The 24,119-nt window shown below is 44.0% G+C and overlaps 2 protein-coding genes across 5 annotated transcripts; one reads left to right on the plus strand and one right to left on the minus strand.

The window, feature by feature from the left end:
* Positions 1–575: 575 nt before the first annotated feature.
* Positions 576–16,202, minus strand: LOC115198413 (prostaglandin reductase 1). 2 transcript variants are annotated; one of them, XM_029760332.1, is made up of 10 exons: positions 16,179–16,202; positions 14,103–14,227; positions 13,919–13,964; positions 10,402–10,461; positions 9,478–9,645; positions 7,816–7,972; positions 7,582–7,698; positions 7,248–7,353; positions 4,928–5,046; positions 576–920 (listed from the first exon to the last, which is right to left on the minus strand). In XM_029760332.1, exons 2-10 carry the CDS (start codon positions 14,206–14,208, stop codon positions 810–812), a joined length of 990 nt encoding a protein of 329 aa, XP_029616192.1. In that variant the 5' UTR covers positions 14,209–14,227; positions 16,179–16,202; the 3' UTR covers positions 576–809. The 2 variants fall into 2 exon arrangements, with proteins under 2 accessions (XP_029616192.1, XP_029616191.1); XM_029760331.1 differs by lacking the exon at positions 16,179–16,202 and adding an exon at positions 15,506–15,613.
* On the plus strand, positions 12,368–23,071 carry haus3 (HAUS augmin-like complex, subunit 3). 3 transcript variants are annotated; one of them, XM_029760329.1, is made up of 6 exons: positions 12,368–13,551; positions 18,195–18,710; positions 18,902–19,114; positions 19,353–19,591; positions 21,264–21,558; positions 22,376–23,071. In XM_029760329.1, exons 1-6 carry the CDS (start codon positions 13,069–13,071, stop codon positions 22,604–22,606), a joined length of 1,977 nt encoding a protein of 658 aa, XP_029616189.1. In that variant the 5' UTR covers positions 12,368–13,068; the 3' UTR covers positions 22,607–23,071. The 3 variants fall into 3 exon arrangements, with proteins under 3 accessions (XP_029616189.1, XP_029616190.1, XP_029616188.1); XM_029760330.1 differs by lacking the exon at positions 12,368–13,551 and adding an exon at positions 15,635–15,791 and having other exon boundaries at positions 17,693–18,710; positions 21,264–21,507; XM_029760328.1 differs by lacking the exon at positions 12,368–13,551 and adding an exon at positions 15,636–15,791 and having other exon boundaries at positions 17,693–18,710.
* Positions 23,072–24,119: the final 1,048 nt, after the last annotated feature.

A 24,119-nucleotide genomic window follows, 5' to 3' on the forward strand; every position in this document is an offset into this window, starting at 1 on the left:
CGCATGCGCCAAATCCACCTAAAGGAGAATCGTCATTCAACGTCTCCTGTAAGCCCAGATCCTGGTTCAGACTAGGCTGTGTTTTTCTGGGTCTATTTAGTCAGTTATAGTATCGTCAATTGCCACTGAAAAATAATGTTTGACGAATATTTAGTCACTTTTTGTTGACGAAATTAAAACTGGAGCAGTTATTTTTTAGAGCTATAGCCTGCAATAAGACAGAACAACCTAGATCTGTCAATCACCACCTTCGGGAGACACCTGAAACACCACCTCTTTAAGGAATACCTGGGATAGGATAAAGTAATCCTTCTAACCCCCCCCCCCCTTAAAAGATTTAGATGATGCACTATTGTAAAGTGGTTGTCCCACTGGATATCATAAGGTGAATGCACCAATTTGTAAGTCGCTCTGGATAAGAGCGTCTGCTAAATGACTTAAATGTAAATGTTAAATATGTGGTACTGTGTGGCGATGCAGATCTTACCATTACTAAATTACTACTTGCTTGTCTATGAAACCCTATTAATTCATTTGAAACTGATTTGTGAGTAAAAATATATAGTCAGACAATGTTTTTACAAAACAAAAGCCTGAAAAGACTTTAATACTTCATACAAAGTAAACATTTTTGAGTCAAGGACGGATTATGATGTGCAGGTATAATAGGGTTGTTCTACGAATACACTCTACAATACAAATAATTTCAAAATGCATTGTCATAGTTACACTGTGGCTTTCTTAAGGGTAGAATAGAATGCTCCTTGAATCCTAATTCTATGGGTTATAGAGTATCCACTGAAGCCACATCAAACTTTAACAATAGCTTTTCCAATGTTTTCTCCCTGCAGCATTCCCATAAAGGCAGCAGGCATGTTCTCAAAGCCTTCAGTGACTTGCTCACGACACTGCAGTTTCCCCTGTGGATGAAAACTCAACATTATGACATGGTCATTCAGCAGTCACCACCCAGCTAGCACATTTGGTTCCTTGGAAGTTGTGGGAATGTACGTTTTTGGTTTCCCATTGATTCTGGGAACGAAGCCATAAGTTTCCTGATTGTTAAAACAAAACGTTTTTTTAAACGTTCTGAGAAAGAAAGTGAAAATTGCAAAAGCTGGCAATTAGGCCTACCGGCTAATGGAAACCCTGATGTGCGTGTGTAGGCAACCTGCCCCTCCCCTCGGAAGCATAGTCTAGTAGCCTACTGACATTACAAGTGTGATTCAGACATTTTTAATTAGAGAAGATTTGATAAGCCTTTTCAATTCTAGTTAAGGATACTATAGTTATCACATTGGATTTATTAACTACAAAAAAGGTTTTTATTTTAATTCCGATGCCACAAAAAACGATATACAGTCACTTTTTTGGGGTTCAAACCAGTTCAGAACTTTCTTTTGCTTGTCGGAACGTAACGCAAATTTTTTTGTTCCAACCCTGCTTTTAACTTATTTAACTCATACAAAGCTGTTCATTTTAGTCTTAAAACAGACCCTATTTCAAAGGAAACTAGCGCTCATTAAGATCAGGTGTGGCCAATTAGTGGGCGTGGCCAACAAACATGAACACTTAACAAGAAAGATTAAATAATATTCTTACTACATTCTTTGAACGTTACTAATGTAGAACTATGAGGAAACCTGTAGAAAACGTTATGCTGAACTACTGAAATTCCCACAGATGAACATTGTTTCTTAACGTTTCAGATGATTGCTTTAAATAGAACCATGAGGAAACATTATGGGAAGGTTGTATGCAATACAACAACCATGCTTTAAGAAACATGGTGTTCAGAACGTTATGTGCTAGCTGGGTATAATCTAAAGTATACAGTGGCAAGAAAAGGTATGTTAACCCTTTGGAATTACCTGGATTTATGCATAAATTTGATCTGATCTTCATCTAACTTACAACTATAGACAAACAAACAGTGTGGTTAAACTAAAAACATAATTTAAACATTCATAGTGAAGGTTGGGAAAAGTATGTGAACCCCTAGGCTAATTGCTTCTCAAAGCTAATTGGAGTCAGGAGTCAACTAACCTGGAGTCGAATCAATGAGACGAGATTGGAGATTTTGGTTAGGGCTGCCCTGCCGCATAATTTTTTTTTAGGGCTGCCCTGCCCCATCTTGCTATTCACAAGAAGCATTGCCTGATGTGAACCATGCCTCGAACAAAAGAGATCTCAGAAGACCTAAGACTAAGAATTGTTGACTTGCATAGAACTGGAAAGGGTTACAAAAGTATCTCTAAAAGTCAGTCCACGGTAAGACAAATTGTCAATAAATGAAATTTCAGCACTGTTGCTACTCTCCCTAGGAGTGGCCGTCCTCCAAAGATGACTGCAAGAGCACAGTGCAGAATGAGGTTAAGAAGAATCCTAGAATGTCAACTAAAGACTTACAGAAATCTCTGGAAGATGCTAACATCTCTGGATGAGTCTACAATACATCAAACAGTAAACAAGAATGGTGTTCATGGGAGGACACCATGGAAGAAGCCACTGCTGTCCCAAAAAAACATTGCTGTACATTTGAAGTTTGCAAAAGAGCACCTTTTGTGGACATCTGTCCACAAAATATTCTGTGGACAGATGAAACTAAAGTTGTGTTGTTTGGAAGGAAGGAAAACGCAACACTATGTGTGGAGAAAAAAAGGGACACCATACCAACATAAAACCTCATCCCAACTAAACTATGGTGGAGGGAGAATCATGGTTTGGGGCTGCTTTGCTGCCTCAGGGCCTGGACAGCTTGCTATCGTCAACGGAAAAATTAAACATTTTGTCCGCCAATTGAAGCTCAACAGAACTTAGGTGACGCAACAGGACAACAACCCAAAAGACAGAATTAAATCAACAACAGAAGGGCTTGAACAGAAGGAAATACGCCTTCTGGAGTGGCCCAGTCAGTCCTGACCTCAACCCGATTGAGATGCTGTGGCATGACCTCGAGCTGTTCACACCAGACATCCCAAGAATATTGTGGAACTGAAACCGTTTTGTAAAGAGGAATGTTCCAAACTTCCTCCTGACCGTTGTGCAGGTCTGATCCGCAACTACAGAAAATGTTTGGTTGAGGTTATTGCTGCCGAAGGAGGGTCAACCTGTTATTACATCCAAGGGTTCACATACTTTGTCATACTGCACTGTGAATGTTTACATGGTGTGTTCAATAAAGACATGAACAATTATAAATGTTTGTGTGTTATTAGTTCAAGCAGACTGTGTTTGTCTATAGTTACATGAATGACTTAAATGAAGATCAGATAAAATGTTATGACCGATTTATGCAGAAATCCAGGTAATTCTAAAGGGTTCACATACTTTTTCCTTGCCACTGTAGGTAACTTTAGGTATATAAGCTGTGTTCGAATACTCACGCTACCCACACAAACCATACAATTTGTGACGTGAATTGAGTATATAGTATGCTTATTGGTCATAGTATGGATATAGTTAGTGTGCCAATAGTTCCCGGGTGTCGTACTAAATTTGCCAAAATGTTAAGTATACACACAAAGGACGCTATTTCCTTACTTTAGGGCTCATAATGCAATTCAGGAAATGGGCGTGGCTTCGCATCGTTTTCAGATTTTAAGAAAATGGCGGAAAATATGCAGCCTAAGTCCAACGATAGCCGATACAATTTCATTGCTTTAACTAATTATGACAAATGTTAAAATGTTGAGCAATGTAATAAAGTAATGCCTTTTCAAATAAGTTACCTTACACGTTATGTTGGATGACAATTTGTTAGCTACGCTGTCCTTACGAACCACATAGCATATCATTACAGCACACAGTATGTACCGGTATGTTTGCTAGCTACCTAACGTTAGTTGGCTACTTATACATTAAACTTGGCAGTTAGTTAGCCTATAGTTAATAAACTACCCAACGTTTTGACTTGATTATTCCCGTCATTCTTTGCTAAGCTAAATGGTATAGTCGTTGTGCGTTCTTAATGGTCATTCGGGTGCCTTCGTAAATTCACTTCGGCTATCTACTGTGATTTCAGAGCATTCTCCTGAGTGTAGCAGAGCGATCAACACTGGTTGAATATGGCCGGTGTCAGTTAACGTCGCAAAAACGCGTAGTTAAATTGTTGCCAGCAACAGTCACCAACGCTCTGGGTAACAAACTGCCTAACCAGCTCTGTTAGGGCGAATAAAATGGTCAGAGTGGTCACTCATTTGTGTCTGGAAGTAGCTAGCTAACGTTAGCTAGGGTGCTTGACTGCAGTTGTAAGGTCAGAACGCTCAAATCAACCCTGCTCTTCGGCCCCCGCGTCCAGTGTGCGCTCCGAGAGCAAAACGCTCTGAATTTACAAACGAACAATCTGACAAGGCTCTAAATTTACAAACGAATGATCTGACAACGCTCTGAATTTACGAGCGCACTCTGACACTCCAGATTGAATTTAAGAACACACCCTATGTCGTAAAATGTCTAACTAGCCATTTGTTATGCTAACTTGCTAGCAAGAGGTTGCATAGCAACAGCATCAACTTCCGCTAGATCGGCTAGTACTCCCAACTGAAAGGATACTGTTCCGTTTACAGTGTACTAAAATGAACTAATAGTATGTAGTATACACTGTTAGTATGGGTATTTGAACACACGTATAGTCTGTGACAAACATTTCATATTGTAAATGTGAATACCTGCAAGCAGGGTGTACAGTTAAGACATATTCAGAATATGTAAAACGGTGTCCAAATTGGTTACCCATAGAATTGTCATGATATGATTATGATCGGACAGTTTTATCTAGCCTGAAATCTCAAACCGGTTTTGTGCTAACATTTCACTCCTTGTACTCCATGTCATTGCTAAACTGTGTGCATGACAATGAGCAAGGAGTGGAATGATGGCACAGACTGATACCCGGGCTAGTTTTTATCCCAAGTACTGTACTTGCCTCTCTCTTCCAAGCCATGAGTCTCATCAGAGACTCTGGGTTCTTATGCTCCCACCTGCTCACCATGAAGCCCTCCATCTTTAGCTGCTTGAAGATCATGGTCAGGTGAGGGTATGGGCCTGATAGATAAGATTAGATACAGTGCATTCAGAAAGTATTCAGACCCCTAAACTTTTTCCACGTTGTTATGTTACAGCCTTATTCTAGGCTGTAACGTAATAAACAAACTGACATTTCCATAAGTATTCAGACCCTTTACTCAGTACTTTGTTGAAGCACCTTTGGCAGCGATTACAGCATCAAGTATTCTTGGGCATGACGCTACAAGCTTGGAATACCTGTATCTGGGGAGTTTCTCCCATTCTTCTCTGCAGATCCTCTTGAACTCTGTCAGGTTGGATGGGGAGCGTCACTGCACAGCTATTTTCAGATCTCTGCAGAGATGTTTGATTGGGTTCAAGTCCGGGCTCTGGCTGGGCCACTCAAGGATATTCAGAGACTTGTCCTGAAGCCATTCCTGCATTTTCTTGGCTGTCTGCTTAGGGTTGTTGTTCTGTTGGAAGGTGAACCTTTGCCTCAGTCTGAGATCCTGAACAGTCTGGAGCAGGTTTTCGTCAAGAAGCTCTCTGTACTCTTTTCCTCGATCCTAACTAGTCTCCCAGTTCCTGCCGCTGAAAAACATCCCCACAGCATGATGCTGCTGCCACCATGCTTCACTGTAGGGATGGTGTCAGGTTTCCTCCAGACGTGATGCTTGCCATTCAGGCCAAAGAGTTCAATCTTAGTTTCATCGGACCAGAGAATCCTTTTTCTCATGGTCTGAGAGTCCTTTAGGTGCCTTTTGGCAAACTCCAAGCGGGCTGTCATGTGCCTTTTACTGAGGAGTTGCTTCCGTCTGGTCACTCTACCATAAAGGCCTGATTGGTGGAGTGCTGCAGAGATGGTTGTCCAGCTGGAAGGTTCTCCCATCTCCACAGAGGAACTGTGGAGCTCTGTCAGTGACCATCGTGTTCTTGGTCACCTCCCTGACCAAGGCCCTTCTTCCCCGATTGCTCAGTTTGGCCGGGCGGCCAGCTCTAGGTAGAGTCTCGGTGGTTCCAAACTTCTTCCATTCAAGAATGATGGAGGCTGTGTTCTTGGGGACCTTCAATGCTGCAGAAATGTTTTGGTATCCTTCCCCAGATCTGTGCCTCGATACAATCCTGTCTCTGAGCTCTACAGACAATTCCTCCGACCTCATGGCTTGGTTTTTGCTCTAAGATGCACTGTCAACTGCGGGACCTTGTATAGACAGGTACCACAGGTGGACTCCAAGTTGTAGAAACATCTTAAGGACAATCAATAGAAACAGGATGCACCTGAGCTCAATTTCGAGTCTCATAGCAAAGGGTCTGAATACTTATGTAAATAAGGTATATATTTTTTATTTTTAAATCAATGTGCACTAATTTCTAAAAACCTGTTTTCGCTTTGTCATTATGGGGTATTGTGCGTAGATTGAGTCAAAAAAGTGTTATCGCTTTTAGAATAAGGCTGTAACTTAACAAAATGTGGAAAAAGTCAAGGGTTCTGAATACTTTCCAAATGCACTGTAGATCGATCGATATAGAGACAGAAATAGGAGAGAGAGAGGTGATGTATAGGCATATTTTTTGTTGTTGTTGATTTGACCATTTAAAATGCATAAAGAAGCCACACCAAGCAACAAATACATCTTCCAAAATGGCAGAGGATTATATACACAAAAAGTCAAGATTTGTTTCCATTGTGGTCCTTTATAATAGAACACAGAGTTCCAATATGTTTATTCATTCATTTCTATGTAATCTCTCATGGCCAGATCTATGTAAACATAACTGGTACTGTAGAATATTTTGTGACTGAGCGAGATGCATACGACCACGAGCAGCAGTTGTTCCGGTGTTTGGGTTTTTCGTTACTGGTTATTTGGTGCTAGCATCTTTTCAAACATGGGACATTCAGAGAGGGTGAAGCGTCTCGTTCCGGTTCCTCTCCTTGTTCTAGCATTTCTTGATCCCTTCTCTTAACATGTTTGGACCCAGAACTTAATCGAGCAGTTGACCAATTACGTGAGACTAGTTCTGGGTTAATCGAGATGAATTACTATGCAATGAAACACGAGTGAATGAAATGCATTCAGTTGGTCACAGGTCAGTCTGAGTGTAATGCTGGCTAATGGCGCCCTCTAGTGGAATATTAAAATGAGCAACACATCATATCAACATAACAATACAGTACGAGTTAGGCAATGTAGAGTTGACATCTTTGAATGATTTTGAAGATGAGAGAGAGATCAGACCTGTCTGTGGATTGGTGTCATTATAGGTTGAGATGCTGCCGCACACAGCTATCCTTCCAAACTCCTTCATCTGAGGAATGGCGACACTGGAGAAAGGGCCTCCCACCTTGAAAACGGAGAAATGTCCATTATGTCGAGCTAAATATGTTAAGATGAAATAACTGTTACCCAATACTGACAATTCATATCCATGTCTAACAATATTAAAACCAGAGAAATACTACTTTATTACTAAATATTAACCCTCTATATCTAACAATATTACCAACTACCAGAGTGAATTACACCACTTTATATAACTACAACCAAATACTTTAACTACTTTATAACCTACGTTCTCAAAGAAGCAGTCGTATCCGTCGGGCGAGGCAGTCTTCAGGACCTCCTCCAGTGAGCCGACTGTTTTGTAGTTGAAGGCCTCGTCGAAGCCCAGCTCCTTGAGGAAGGCCACCTTGGCGTTGGAAAAATAAAAAAGTGAGTGATGGCCCCTTTTTCATTTTCAGGATAAGTAAAGATAGAGATCACTAGAATTTTTGCCTCCCAGTATTTCATCTTAATCCCTTTTTACCTTGCCGTCGGACCCAGAGGAGCCCACAACCCTGCAGCCCTTGATCTTAGCGATCTGGCCCACGATGGAGCCCACGGCCCCAGCTGCAGCGTTCACCAGTAGGGTCTCTCCAGCCTGAAGTCCCAGCACCTCCTCCAGACCGTACAGGGCTGTCAACCTGAAGTCAGAGCACAAGGGAAGATGGAATAGAAAACAACTTCCATTCAAAAGGAAATGTGTATTTTGTGATTTGTTTTTCCATTCCAAACCTCCTGGAAACCATGCACGTACACACTGGTGACCAGTCTGCAGTCAGAGCAAAAGAGGGGTAGCTCTTTAATAAGAAATGTAACTATAGTCACCTAGCTACAGTAAGATAGCCGTCTATGGAGTTTACCTCCGTTAAAACAAACCGTATCAAACTCATTATCAACACAAGCAATCATACACAACATCTGTGTAACACCACCAACTGTCTCGTCATCCTAAAGCACTGATTACCTTTCCCCCCCTCGTCTGAAAACAATCCTCTCTTCAGTCATGTGTAACATTTAATTACTTGTAATCAGTGTTGTAGTACTCGAGTCCAGACTCGTGACCACATATTGAGTATCTCGGTCTTGGATACATTTTTACTCAGTCTTGGACATGAGGACTCATTTCTTCCCAAGACCAGCTGAGACAAAAACTCAGAATTATCAGCTACTTTATTGTCAGCGCATAAAACTGCTTCACCAGGCCAAATATTTACACTCCATGTATGACACATGAATATCTTATCACCTATTGAAACTTGGGTTTCCTACTTTACTCGTAGCATCACCGTCCTTTACTTTCGTAGAAAAATATCCTCAAACTTGGTGGCGCTCATCAGAATTTCCTTGATTCCCTGGTAGGGAAGAGTGGGGGAAATGGTTTGAATGTTCCGTGCTCACTTTTAGTAAGGGAGATTGGGGAAATTGTAACAGTGTTCCTATCTATTATAGGCCTGTTTGAGTTCGTAATAATTTGTAGAGTGGCACTCTATTTGCCCTCAGCATCCATTTTTTTCCGCCATTCTGACTGGCTAAAGAATCCATATATTCTTCTGAAATTTGAACACAGAAATACTGGACATTTTGAACTCTTGTAATGGTGGCGATTTGACAAAATTACAATTTGCTTCGGTCTTGAATCGGTCTCGCTTTAGGTGGTCTCGAACCCAACACTGCTTGTAATAACATTTTAAATTCAAAATAGTTGTGATTATCGAATTAAAAGAGTTGTGATTCAGTAAAACTGTTTAAAGAGTTCTGTGGAAAAGCGGAACAGGATCATAAGTGGTGACCGTGACCTGCTTGCGAAGATACCTGGGGCCCAAATGTTTATTTTTTCAACCTAGAAGGAAAACATACAGCTGCTTTTCCTGGCAGACTTGAAGTCAACATTTTTTTCTGCCTTTACTCTGTGAGCTAAAACGATGAAACAGTTGTGCTATAAGTTCTCCAACACTAGCTCCACTGTTAGCATAAACGGTTATGTTAGCATCCCTCTTTACCCAGGACGCCAGAGCGTGACATGCATTTTTCTTCTGGCATGAAAATATAAATGTTCTACTCTTTGTGACCAGAGGTTCAGCCCCATAGTGACCCCCCCATATTTTACCCAGAACCCACTGGCACTCAGGAAGCCCCTCCTCCTTACCCTGGCATGCCGATGGCCCCCAGAGCCAGGGACATGGAGACATCCTGAGGCCAGTCAGACAGAAGGCATGTCAGACCTGTCCCATCAGACACAGTGTGGGTCCTCCAGCCGCATCTACCAACCACATGGCACCCCACAGGGAAGGTTGGGTTGTTGCTCTGGATCACCCTACAAAAAAAACACACACACAAATAAACAAACTGAATTAATGAGGGTTGTTAATTATAATTAAAGTCTGTCTACAACAAGCCGGTGTCAGAAGACACAGATCGTAAAGTATGCTTAATGGAGAGTCTGCAATTGAAAGTGCTTTTTAGTTACAGAGAATGCTTAATCTGGGTCTATATGAACCACCCTTAGTGGTTGCTAAATGGTTTTATCCGGAGGCTAGATCGGAGACATGCTGTAGGAAGAGTCAATGGAAGCCTTTGGGATTTTCCCGAAGTATCTGTACTCCTTTATAAAAGACAGTACTCAGGCAATTTAATTTAGTGAAATAATTTTAAAAGCCCTAGGGGGTAGGGAATAGTCATTGGGTTCTGTATATTTTCCCAGGCTGACTCACTCACTCTCACTAACAAACTTTCTCAGTGAAAACACATTGAACCACTCACTTGTGGCAGGAACGGAACCTCGGAACACACTGCCAAGTACATTCAATTTGTTCTCTTACATCTGAAGTCATGAAGAATAATCTATGGCCTCAGAAATGAATAACAGGTGCAGGACTTATTCTCTTCCAGTAAACAGCAGGCATGCATGTCACCCCATGGTAGAGAGATGAAAGGCAGATAATTTGGCCTGCATCCCAAATGGCACCTCATTCCCTGCATAGTGCACTGCTTTTGACCAGGGACCTAAAAGCAGTGCACTATGTAGGGAATAGGGTGCCATTTGGGATGTAGCCTTGTTTATTTTCCTTACTTGGCCACTTGAGTTCCGATCATCACTTCCCCCTCCTTCATACGCACTCGGCTGAACGGTCTGGAAACAACCACAGATGGCAGGAGAACAATCAGATGCAATGTTTTTCTGTACTATCTACTGAAGGATGTGATTTAGTAATGTTATGGAAAAGTCTATACTGTTCAGAGAACTTTCAATGTTCTAATATGAAGAGTAACATCTGCCACACTGATCCTCAACACTGGGGCCCCTCAGGGGTGCGTTCTCAGTCCCCTCCTGTACTCCCTGTTCACCCCCGACTGCGTAGTCAACCACGACTCCAACACCATCATTAAGCTTGCTGACGACACAACAGCGGTAGGCCTGATCACCAACAACAATGAGACAGCCTATAGGAAGAAGATCAGAGACCTGGCAGTGTGGTGCCAGGACAACAACCTCTCCCTGAATGTGAGTAAGACAAAGGAGCTGATCGTGGACTACAGGAAAAGGAAGGCCGAACAGGCACCTATTAACATCGACGGGGCTGAAGTGGAGCGGGTCGAGTGTTTCAAGTTCCTTGGTTTCCACATCACCAAGATAGTCATGAAGAGGACACGACAACCCCTTTTCCTTCTCAGGAGACTGAAAAGATTTGGCATGGGTCCCCAGATCCTCAAAGTTCTACAGCTGCACCGGAGAGCATCCTGACCGACTGCATCACCGCCTGGTATGGCAACTGCTCGGCATCTGACCGTAAGACGCTACAGTGCGTACAGCCCAGTACATCACTATGCGGTGTTAGAGGAAGGCCCAAAAAACTGTCAAAGACTCCAGTCACCCAAGTCATAGACTGTTCTCTCTGCTACCGCACGGTAAGCAGTACCGGAGCGCTAAGTCTGGGACCAAAAAGCTCCTTAACAGCTTCTACCCCCAAGCCATAAGACTGCTGAACAATTAATTGGCCACCCGGACTATTTACATAGTTAGCTAGCCTGTAACGTAAAGGACACTGACAGTTTCACTGTCATACCAGTTATAGTTAAACAAAACAAATGTTTGGTTAAGTATTTCTACGTGAGTTACCTAACTACCCATCTAATAGTGGATATTTTTGACTGACATACAGGCGATGATCAGGGCGGAGAAACTCTGCTCCTAACAACTTGTTTGTCCTTACAGATTTCACATTTAAAATGGTTAGTTGAGACTGGGGAGGATGCCTCATTTCAGGGACCGTCTTCTCCACAGGAAATTGTCTTGCTTTGATCAGTGTTTCCCCTAGGATTTATTTCTGCAGGGTGGCAGCACCCCTGCTAAATGAATATAGGGGAAGCACTGCTTGATGGTACCATTTCTAGTAGGGGTGTAGCGGTTCACCATGGTTCAGTACTTATTGTGGTTTTGGGGGTAAGGATTTGTTTTCTGAACAGTGGAAAATGAAATGCCAACAGTTACTGTAGTTAATTTGTTTAAGAAAATAAAGTCTTGGTATTCCTTATGATCATAGGTCATATAATGCCTGATGAGTGCACAATCAGAAATAACAACACTTTTTAAATGTTCTTAAATCAACAACACTGAATTGAAGTGCAAAATGTGTGTGAAATCAATATGTAAACATGGCTCAGACAATGTATAAGCTTATGCTATGTTGCAAAGAGAGAAATTTGCTCACTTGTGTCACTCATAAAGGGGGCGTGTGTTTAGCACAGTAGTCCTACTTTTCGTTTCCCACTTTTCATTTATTCTTAACTAGCGCTCTGTAACCCAGGAGGTCCATCCATCTGCCGAAATGGGATACTCAGTCAGTTAAACAAAGCAAAACTGGTTGAGAGAATGCCAAGAGTGTGCAAGGCTGTCATCAAGGCAAGGGGTGACTACTTTGAAGAATCTCAAATATAAAATATATTTTGGTTTGTTTAACACTTTTTTTGTTGTTGTTGGTTAATACATGATTCCATATGTGTTATTTCATAGATGTGAGGTCTTCACTATTATTCTACAATGTAGAAAATAGTAAAAATAGAAACCCTGGAATGAGTAGGTGTGTCCAAACTGTTTGACTGGTACTGAAGGTGCAAGAGGGCAAAGTTTGTAATTAATGGACCACTTCCACAAGGTGCTGAAACGCCATTCTTCTCAACCACCGAGAATGGTCGCACATATGTGGCTATAAGCAGACCTATCGCTCATGTAATTGATTTGGCCCGGTCAGAATCGACTGCGGTTCATCTTGCTCCGGTGGTAGGAATACTGGGTTTATGTCACCGTAAATGTGTCAACATGTTTGAGGTGTTGGCAGTTGCAAAGGCTGTTCTCGTTCAGCAGTAGCGACACACACTCGTCATCGTACAAAAATACATTTTGATTCGAATTTTGATTACAATGTGCGCATAGAATCAAGTTCATCTCAGATTTACTTGAGGCATACAAAGCAGTGTAGGCATAGCCTATAGGCCTAGTGTTTAATATTTTTATTTATAATTTTTCTATTTATTCATTTGGGTTCACAGTGCGGCCCGGACAGAGGTCCCCATACCCAACAGTTCGTTACGAATACGTGTACCGCTACACCCCTAATTTCTATTGAGTGACTATGATTTTACAGTGTAAATGTCGTTGATAATCTTTCTGTCAATTCTCATCTGTATAACTTGACCCTACTGCCTCTGACCGTTTGGTAGCCTGTAGAGTGCTGTCATCATGTTAGACGGTGGTCAGTTCGTGGAGGCGTTGGGTCGCCTAGGTTACCCGGGCACCCCATCCCTAAAGGGCTCTGAGTTTGACTGGCTCTTCGACTGCGCTCCGGAAAACCTCCAACTCCTGCGCTTCGTCTGCCGCACCCTCAACCAGGGAAACGTGCTCACCCCGGAGGAGGCCCGGGCCTTCAAGGCCCTCCGCAACTCTGGCAAGCCCATCCTCGATGGGACCGCGCTGGATGAGGTCCTCAAGACCTGTGGGCCTGTTGCTGGAGTAGGTGTGGTCGGTCCTTCCTCAGCGGAGGGGGAGGTGAGCGTGGAGGACCTAGAGGCAGAGCTATCTGCTCTGCAAAAGGAGAAGCAGCTGAAACAGCGCAGGTACAAGAAGCTGCAGGTGCTCGCCACCGCCCGGGCCGACGTTGCGCTCCGATTGGCCTCCCAGCAGGACGTCACCGCCAGCAGGCTGAAGGACGTCAACGCGGCGCTGGTATGGCAACTGCTCGGCATCTGACCGTAAGACGCTACAGTGCGTACAGCCCAGTACATCACTATGCGGTGTTAGAGGAAGGCCCAAAAAACTGTCAAAGACTCCAGTCACCCAAGTCATAGACTGTTCTCTCTGCTACCGCACGGTAAGCAGTACCGGAGCGCTAAGTCTGGGACCAAAAAGCTCCTTAACAGCTTCTACCCCCAAGCCATAAGACTGCTGAACAATTAATTGGCCACCCGGGCTATTTACATTTGATCATATTCCTTATAGATATCACATTACATGAGTCATGACAAAAAACATCCGGTGGCAAATGTTAGGGGAATCCCTCCCTGTCCATTTTTCTTTTGGAATTTTCTCCTACCTCATGTATGGATCTACACTGAGAAACAGTGCCTCCAAAAGCACCTCTGAAACAGAAAAAAACAAAAACATGAAAATGTATGACATCACTTGGCTTTAGTCAGGTACAGGAATGTTGTATTTAGTACAAGTACAGGTCCAGATAACCTCAGTAATAGTGCAGATGAGACCTTCACAGTCATTACCTCCATCTTTAGGCTCTGGCAGCTGCTCCAGCTTCAGCTCAAAGTTGCTGTCCTTCGGGAAGCCTTCAAAGTGACGTGTCAGGACCCAGGTCTTGGCTTGAACCATGGCTCTTTGCTTTGGACAACTGAAAGAATAGGTTGTTTACTTAGTACCTAGTTACTTGCTATACCAAAATATGAAGTGACCTCAGAGCTCATCTAGGGAACCGTTTCTTCTTTTCTATACGTACTAGGAATTTCAAGGTAAAGAGAAGAGCAGTCAGTCAAAAAAAATCTATTTGGTGTATTACAAGTTGTAATAGGGAGACACCTCCAGCACAGAAGCAGAGAAAATGTCTAGCAAACCTTTTGGAGACAGGCCCTTTATATCCTACTCAGACAGCACCAAAACATTCTGTAAACACCAGCCCGAGAGGCTTGTAGGAAGACAAACAAAAAGGAAGTGACTGAGCTTGCAACAGAACCACACCGTGTTCACACAATGTCATCAATACAACAGTGAATAATCAATGTCCTTGTACTTGGACCTCCAGCCTGGTGTCAATCACTATCAACAGAGATGGAAATAATCCATAACATTCACTATCAAGTCTAGTGACCATCAACCCACACCTAGAGTTTCACAAACAGAACACTGGAAATAATGCGTATATCAGAGAGGGAAAATATATAAATATGCTAAAGATCACTCTAAACTGAATATGAACTTCAGTTAAATTTCCCCATTACAGCAACCATTTCTACTTAAGTATCCTACATTTAGCAACATGTTTACTGTCAAGTCACCTATATACAAATATCAGACTTTGAGATCTAAAACAGTCAAAAGTGAAGAAATGCAATAGAGACAGTTGAAATACCCACATGCGTCTATCATAGCAGGATGATGAGAAACTTGAATACTTCAACAAAGATTATTCAAAGACAGAGAGAGAAAGTGAGATCAACACACACACACACACACACACACACACACACACACACACACACACAAGGGGGCTGTGCAGGAAAGAGTGCACTGGTGCCAGAAGATGCACAACTGTGAAAGAATATGCTGTTTACTTTGTTCAGTATATGCATTGATTTACAGTACTGAACAATACTGACTGTAGTGCAGGCTGCTATCTAGAATAGCTAAATTCACATGGATTTAAGAGTTTGCACTGTCTATTATTTGCAATCTACTGCACTAGCTTAGCTTGCTAGAAAAATGACTTGCAGAACCTAGGCGAGCGCTGTGCATTGCTGCAAAGTGAATGCCATGCAAGCCCGCTTCACAGTGGGCTGTCAACCACAACCAGTGAAGAAACTATCTAAGAATTTCTCTCCATGCCCGTGGTTTAATACCATGCAGGACTCAGCAAAACTCACTTCGAATAAATTATCAACAAATGCATACATACCGGTCACTGCTCTCCATGCAGAATGAAAGAACTATCAAAATTTCATGGAAAGGACAAAGAGAGCGTGGGTAGGCTGTGCTCGACTACTTTCTCATTGGCTAAAAAGGTTGTTAGCCGATCCGCGTGACGTGGTATACGCAACGTTTCGGGCGTGAATTCATTTTGGATAAGAACGCGCGCATTTATCTAGCCTACTTTTGGCTAACTGTTACCCGTTTCCTTCTACCAGAGAAACTGTCGGAAAACAAGCCTGAAACGGATTTCTTCGTCGAAATTACTTGGCAAGGTAAAATAATACTAAAAACAGATGGACCAATTACTTCAGAATTGATGGTGGTTTTGGAAAATGTATTCACTTCACGAGCCTCAGGCGTTCGTTATATAGCATGAATGATGCTGTGGCTAGCAGTTAACGTTAGTTTGCTAACGTTAGCTAGCTTGCATAGCTATCCGTGAAACAACTTTTATTCTATCGTTAGTTAGCTAGCCTGTAACGTAAAGGACACTGACAGTTTCACTGTCATACCAGTTATAGTTAAACAAAACAAATGTTTGGTTAAGTATTTCTACGTGAGTTACCTAACTACCCATCTAATAGTGGATATTTTTGACTGACATACAGGCGATGATCAGGGCGGAGAAACTCTGCTCCTAACAACTTGTTTGTCCTTACAGATTTCACATTTAAAATGGTTAGTTGAGACTGGGGAGGATGCCTCATTTCAGGGACCGTCTTCTCCACAGGAAATTGTCTTGCTTTGATCAGTGTTTCCCCTAGGATTTATTTCTGCAGGGTGGCAGCACCCCTGCTAAATGAATATAGGGGAAGCACTGCTTGATGGTACCATTTCTAGTAGGGGTGTAGCGGTTCACCATGGTTCAGTACTTATTGTGGTTTTGGGGGTAAGGATTTGTTTTCTGAACAGTGGAAAATGAAATGCCAACAGTTACTGTAGTTAATTTGTTTAAGAAAATAAAGTCTTGGTATTCCTTATTCCATATGATCATAGGTCATAAAATGCCTGATGAGTGCACAATCAGAAATAACAACACTTTTTAAATTTTCTTAAATCAACAACACTGAATTGAAGTGCAAAATGTGTGTGAAATCAATATGTAAACATGGCTCAGACAATGTATAAGCTTATGCTATGTTGCAAAGAGAGAAATTTGCTCACTTGTGTCACTCATAAAGGGGGCGTGTGTTTAGCACAGTAGTCCTACTTTTCGTTTCCCACTTTTCATTTATTCTTAACTAGCGCTCTGTAACCCAGGAGGTCCATCCATCTGCCGAAATGGGATACTCAGTCAGTTAAACAAAGCAAAACTGGTTGAGAGAATGCCAAGAGTGTGCAAGGCTGTCATCAAGGCAAGGGGTGACTACTTTGAAGAATCTCAAATATAAAATATATTTTGGTTTGTTTAACACTTTTTTTGTTGTTGTTGGTTAATACATGATTCCATATGTGTTATTTCATAGATGTGAGGTCTTCACTATTATTCTACAATGTAGAAAATAGTAAAAATAGAAACCCTGGAATGAGTAGGTGTGTCCAAACTGTTTGACTGGTACTGAAGGTGCAAGAGGGCAAAGTTTGTAATTAATGGACCACTTCCACAAGGTGCTGAAACGCCATTCTTCTCAACCACCGAGAATGGTCGCACATATGTGGCTATAAGCAGACCTATCGCTCATGTAATTGATTTGGCCCGGTCAGAATCGACTGCGGTTCATCTTGCTCCGGTGGTAGGAATACTGGGTTTATGTCACCGTAAATGTGTCAACATGTTTGAGGTGTTGGCAGTTGCAAAGGCTGTTCTCGTTCAGCAGTAGCGACACACACTCGTCATCGTACAAAAATACGTTTTGATTCGAATTTTGATTACAATGTGCGCATAGAATCAAGTTCATCTCAGATTTACTTGAGGCATACAAAGCAGTGTAGGCATAGCCTATAGGCCTAGTGTTTAATATTTTTATTTATAATTTTTCTATTTATTCATTTGGGTTCACAGTGCGGCCCGGACAGAGGTCCCCATACCCAACAGTTCGTTACGAATACGTGTACCGCTACACCCCTAATTTCTATTGAGTGACTATGATTTTACAGTGTAAATGTCGTTGATAATCTTTCTGTCAATTCTCATCTGTATAACTTGACCCTACTGCCTCTGACCGTTTGGTAGCCTGTAGAGTGCTGTCATCATGTTAGACGGTGGTCAGTTCGTGGAGGCGTTGGGTCGCCTAGGTTACCCGGGCACCCCATCCCTAAAGGGCTCTGAGTTTGACTGGCTCTTCGACTGCGCTCCGGAAAACCTCCAACTCCTGCGCTTCGTCTGCCGCACCCTCAACCAGGGAAACGTGCTCACCCCGGAGGAGGCCCGGGCCTTCAAGGCCCTCCGCAACTCTGGCAAGCCCATCCTCGATGGGACCGCGCTGGAGGAGGTCCTCAAGACCTGTGGGCCTGTTGCTGGAGTAGGTGTGGTCGGTCCTTCCTCAGCGGAGGGGGAGGTGAGCGTGGAGGACCTAGAGGCAGAGCTATCTGCTCTGCAAAAGGAGAAGCAGCTGAAACAGCGCAGGTACAAGAAGCTGCAGGTGCTCGCCACCGCCCGGGCCGACGTTGCGCTCCGATTGGCCTCCCAGCAGGACGTCACCGCCAGCAGGCTGAAGGACGTCAACGCGGCGCTGGGGGCGGAGAACGCCGGAACCAACGCTGCGCTACAGAACCTCACAGACGAGGTGAAAAGGCTAGGATCATTCCTCAAAATAGACTCAGTGTCCAACGAAGGAAAGGCCCAGGGAGAGGCTGCTGGTTCTGTGACCACCACCCCTCCAGGGCCCCCTGTCCTGCTCTCCCAGCTGTCCCTGGAGCCCTACCTCCACCAGGAGGAGCTTAACACAAAGGCCCTGGCCGCCCTCACCCAGCGCCAGTTCTTCCAGGGCATCAGCAACATGGTGGAGACCTCCTGCTCCGAACGCTTCCAGCTCCTGGACCTCAGCGTCTGCGATGACGGGGATGAAATAAAGGAGAAGGATGGAAAAGAGGTGGAGGAGAGAGTGGTGGAGCAGAGGAGGAAGGAGATGGCCAGGCTCCAGTGGGGTCATATGGTAGCCCAGCACCAGCTGATCAAGGCCAGGGCAGAAGAGCAGGGAGTCAGGGTTGGGCTGGAGTGGATCACGGGGAACCTGCAGTCATTCACCAAGGTAAGGACCTGGAGAGGGTTAGAGACTAGAGTAGTACATCTACCACAGATCAGCCTTAGTCTTTAGTGCTGTTGGTTTGTAAGTGTTGCATGCTCTGTAGTCTGTACACACAATCACACCAGCCTTACAAACAAATATAATCATACCTACTCTCTAATGCAACCTTTATCGTTCTTTCTCTCCTCTCCCAGGGCACCACCAACTCCACCTCTGCTCTCCAGGCGCGTGAAGCCGTGTCTAGGCGTGAGCTGCAGGGCGTGACGGCTGATCTGGAGTCTCTCCTCCAGGTGTCTGTACCGGCTGCTCTGAGGGAGAGCGCCAGGCTGCTCAACGTGCCCGTGGTGAGGGGAGACCTGGACCTGCAGCTCGCCAGGCAGGACTACTACACCTCCAGACAGGAGCAGGTACAGTTACTTAGTTTTGTACAAATGCTGTTTTGGATCTTGTTAGAATATCCATGTTCATATCTGCATGGATTTTCCCATCATTTAGTTTTGAACACCAGGTGAAAAAAAAAATATCATCATCCAGTCCATCAGTATCATCTTGTACGTATATTCAGTGTTTCTATTGTTGCCCTCCTTAGAGGATAATAACGTTCTGTCTCTCTCTATCCATCCATTCATTCATCTCTCCATCTAGGTCCGAGACCACCTCCTGCGGCAAAAGGCCTCATTTGAGCTGCTCCTCCTGGCCCAGGAGATGGAGCTGAGGATGGGTAGGCAGGTGCTGAAGCAGCTTGGGGAGGTGGCAGTCCGGCTGGGGGAGGGAGGAGAAGAGGCAGCCCTCAGGATCCAGGCCCTAGCCCATCCTGAGCTGTCCCATAACCCTAGACCCAGTCCTCAGTCCATCATCAGCTCCAAGGATGCATCCTTCACCAGGTAGGGATTAGAGGAGGACAGGAACCAGGGTCGTGCTCAGTCAGGCACACTGAAGCAAATTGGACAGGTTTAGGTAGTTCTTTCCCATTTCACTGAAAGCGACCCAGATGTATTTGCTTCTCTCACACTAAAAGCAATATGCAACACAGTGCATTGATATACAGTACAGTAATGATTTGGGGGGGGGGGGGGGGGTCGAGATACAGTTGCATATCATAATATTATTTTTGGGGGATATATCGATATTTGACTCAAGTGTCAATTTGTAAATATAGTTAGCGTTAATCGGCTGTACCTGCACCCAAACTTTTTTCTCCATTCTGTGTTTATAATTAGTGAGCCAAAATGTTTTCAGCACTTATTTCCCTGACTAGCTAGCTAGGTTCCATCCAGTTGGCGACAGATTTTTATACAAATATTCTAAAATCCACAAAAATAAAGTAAGCACATTTTACCACCAGAGATGTTCCCATCAAATTGACTTGTTGCGGATAAAAGTCTGCGTGATAACGTAATGCACATAAAATATCTTTCTTTCTTTTTTTTACCCCTTTCTCTCCCCAATTTTGTGGTATCCAGTTGGTCGTTAGTCTTGTCCCATCGCTGCAACTCCCGTACGGACTCGGGAGAGGCGAAGGTTGGGAGCCGTGCGTCCTCCGAAACACAGCCAAGCCGCACTGCTTCTTGTCACAATGCCCGCTTAACCCGGAAGCCAGCCGCACCAATTTGTCGGAGGAAACACCGTACACCTGGCGACCGCATCAGCGTGCGTTGCGCCCGCCACAGGAGTCGCTCGTGCGCGATGGGACAAGATGGGACATCCCTGCCGGCCAAACCCTCTAACCCGGAAGATGCTGGGCCAATTGTGCTGCGCCCCATGGGTCTCCCGGTCGTGGCCGGCTGCGACAGAGCCTGGACTCGAACCACGATCTCTAGTTGCACAGCTAGCATTGCAATGCAGTGCCTTAGACCGCTGCACCACTCAGGAGGCCCCGTAACAATTACTTTTGCTGTTAAATTCTGCAATAAAACCCCACATTTTGTTATATAGCGCTCTGGTATTGACACGTGCGGTTATAGCCTACATAATAAGATGATGGACAAAAGAGCACGGTTAATTTAATTTGTCAAATGGCAGTCAAGCATCGATCATCATGTCAACAGAATAAGACCCTCGATATTTATTGGAAAGGAGCATCAAGGTCATCACCGTGCACATTCACCACCCTGTGAAGTTCATCCCTTATTTCATATGTAGCTAAATAAACTGTATGGTTTCCCGAGTCGTAGTGGGAGGACCACACACCATATCATCGTGTGACTCCAAGTTTACTTCGATACGATGGTTGTTATGTCATTATTTGCGCATAAGTGTTTCCACCTCCATTTCTCGCATGATACAAAAAGATCCCAGATTGTCTAGCGTGTTTTGTCGACTGACAATTTTCATTGGGCATTTTTTTTAACGACTCATAAAGGTTGAATGAATGTAAATCTGGTTACTGATCAAAACTCGTTTTCTCATGCTCTTTTCTCTCTGCAGCAAACATAGTGAGCAATATGTTTGTAACATCAAATCGCGATACATATCGTGATATGATATCGTATCGTGAGGTCCCTGGCAATTCCCAGCCCTAATATACAGTATGTGACACACCTCTCGCTCCCCCAGGCTTCTCCGGATCCTAGAGTCAGGCCACGCCTCAGAACGTGGTGGCCGCGAGGAGCCCTTCCGTACCTACGAGGGGTTGGAAAGTGCCGCCCGCGACCTCCAGGGGGAGCTCCAATCCTGCCGCGAGGCCCTGGCCGGGGCCGCCCGGCAACAGCACTACACGGGCGCCCGTCTCCACAGCGACTGCGAGGCGTTGCGCCGGGCAACCTTCTCGGGGTTGCAGCAGCTGATCTTGGCGCCGCAGGTATGTCCTACGGCGATGTCATTTGACCAGGATCTCTGCCCCAACGCACAGGTACGTTTCTGAACACCCACACTTCCTCGTTATCGTTGTCGTCTTCTCAAAGTAGCGTGAGTTAGCAGAGTTTTATTATAAAACACGTTTGGGAGAGGAAGTGGTAGCACACAGGTCCTATGGGTTTATACATAATTTGCACTGCTGCCGGAGTAATTGCCCGTTGTTTGATAAATACAGTATTTTGAAATGAATCGAATTCTGTTTAGTGGTGGATTCACTGGTGATGCTTCACTTTTAGAACACTGCATTTGTAAATGGGTTTTGTGTAGTGACTGGACAATGAGGCACTGGCACTTCTGTAATGTACAATATGTAAAGCGCACACGTTTATTTCTTCCAGGTCAACGGGGAACCTTTTCACTCCCTTGGTCCTCTTCTTCCTCTGTGTAAAATGTACTAAATTCATGTTTGCTCCATACAGGGTTTCATCTCAGTTCATACAGGGTTTCATCTCAGTTCCCCCTGCAGTAAAGAGACACTTTCGTTTCTCTCTAAAACGTGTCGTTGTTTTTAAATGTCTTATTGTCAATAAAGCTGTGAATAACCATCGGTGCGTGTATGTCAGTCAGTATTCTAGAAAAGCTCAACCACTTGTGGTATGCAGATGTGAGAAAATACTGAGACTGTTCTTGCAGTCCAGGATAGACTTTTAAGTTAGTGTCCCCACTATTCGTTACTTTATCAGCACTAGCTAGCAGTGATCTGACGTGTCTCTCTGGATGTCTACTAAAAGCCTCTTTCCCTCCACCCTTCCTTTCTCCCCTGTCTTTCCTTTCCATTGTACCCTCTCCTCCTCCCCTCCCCCTCTCTCCAGGAGTTGACAGTGAAGCTGGGAGAACTGGAAGTCCAGCAGAACAGTCTGTACAGGCTGATGCAGGACGTGATGGGGGAGGTCCGGGGTAAACGCTCCCAGCTGGACCACAGCCCTCTCCTCAGGCGAGAGAGGGAACTTTACGTCTACTTCCACCTGGACCCCAGGCTGCTGAACAAAGTAGTGGAGGAGCTGGAGAGCAAAGCGGCTGCTGCCAAGAAGGGCCGGTTGTAACGGGGCTCTCTTACCACCTCCTACCTCACCTCTCTTCTCCTCTCCACGACCCCTTTCTCTGGGTGTGAGCGCAAAACACAGCTCATACAGAACAGTGGAGAATCCTGCAGAAAGTAGTGGAGGTGCTTCAAGGTGAAGTGGCTACTGAGAAAGGTTGCTGCTCTGCCTAATGAACCCTGGCTTACCCATTTCCTCTTCTCTCTCGCCACCCCGGGTGCCAGTTAAATGCCAAGCACCTTGGATTTGGAAATACAATATGGGGAGAGTTCTGACAAAAGACAATTGGATGAGGATGACTATTGGATCTTTTCTCTGTTTTCTTGTGGCACTGTTTCAATTCAGATGTAATGTCACTTGTTTTACTGCTAGTGTTCTTTGTTGATGTTCCTGTAAGCGCCTTTGTGTATTTGTTTGTTTCATAAGAAATTATAATAAATATTAATGTCTTCACAACTAATAGAAAAATGTTGTGTGAGTATTCAGTTTTATGTACTGTTTTTATTTTTTCTTTGTGTGAATTGTGCAATTTTATTTGAAGATAATTGGGCTCCATCAGCCAGCTTGATATAATAAGTGACAGTACAGAGAAAGCATAATCATAACTCTGATATTCTTCCTGCTCTTTGTGTAGGCAGGTAGGAGGAATAGGAGATGGAGAGGTACAGTAGCAGCAGTAATAGGCTGTACTCAGGGCCTCTGTCTGCGTCTGGACAGAAGATCCTAGCAGCTCTCCGAGCCCAGAGCCACAACTGCTACTCTGACACAGCCAGGGCCCAACACTACAGACAGTGTGAGTCAGCAAGGACTGAATAGTGTGGTGCAATATTTAGAATGATGCAGATAGAAATGTGAGCTACATATAGACTTGACACCACTCTTTTATTCTAAACAATCGTAAGCAGTGATGTAGTGGTAAAAAGAAGTGGGTAAAGTAAGTATTCTCTATTCTACTGTACTTGTAAAAAGCCTATCTGTTCAAATGTTAGATGAGCGGTATGACAGCAGACAGAGAGGGTACCAGTCAGAGGCCAGCTGGAGCAGAGGAACACAGGAGGAGAGGAGAGGGAGAGAGGCAGACCGGTGAGGAGATGATACAGTAGTAGGGGAATAGAAAAAGCTATTCGGTTGGGTGTATAGGCAGTGTTAGTTGTCATTAGCAACCAAACATGGTACAGAATGAAGTGGTATAAAATAGTTTATTTGGTTAGGGATAGGCAGATAAAAGGTGTCATTAGCAACCTGAAATGCAGTAAGATGGTATGCTCTTCGGGGAGAATAGACTGATGGATTGAGTCCTTACTATATGACAGTGGTGCATGTGGTGAAATTCAATTAACTATTGTTCCCTTGAGGAAACATCTGGTGTGGTATTTCTTGTGCATGCAACAGGCACAGAACATATATGCCAGTTTCCCAGACACAGATTACGCCTATAGTCCTAGACCAGGGAAGAGTAACTGGCGGGGTCCCTATTTTGAAGGCCCTTAGAACTCAGTCGGGGTCTCTACTTAAT

Source organism: Salmo trutta, chromosome 8 (genome assembly GCF_901001165.1).
Source record: "Salmo trutta chromosome 8, fSalTru1.1, whole genome shotgun sequence".
NCBI classification, from domain to species: Eukaryota; Metazoa; Chordata; class Actinopteri; order Salmoniformes; family Salmonidae; genus Salmo; species Salmo trutta.

Coding starts and splice junctions, on each gene's coding strand:
- LOC115198413 (XM_029760331.1), bottom strand. Junction 9,646..10,401: donor ATCGGAACTCAAGTGGCCAA/GTAAGGAAAATA, acceptor TTTTTTTTGTAG/GGTGATCCAGAGCAACAACC. Junction 7,354..7,581: donor ACGACTGCTTCTTTGAGAAC/GTAGGTTATAAA, acceptor TCCGTTTTCAAG/GTGGGAGGCCCTTTCTCCAG.
- haus3 (XM_029760329.1), top strand. CDS start 13,069: ATGTTAGACGGTGGTCAGTTCGTGGAGGCGTTGGGTCGCCTAGGTTAC. Junction 13,552..18,194: donor AGGACGTCAACGCGGCGCTG/GTATGGCAACTG, acceptor AACGCGGCGCTG/GGGGCGGAGAACGCCGGAAC. Junction 19,592..21,263: donor AAGGATGCATCCTTCACCAG/GTAGGGATTAGA, acceptor TCGCTCCCCCAG/GCTTCTCCGGATCCTAGAGT.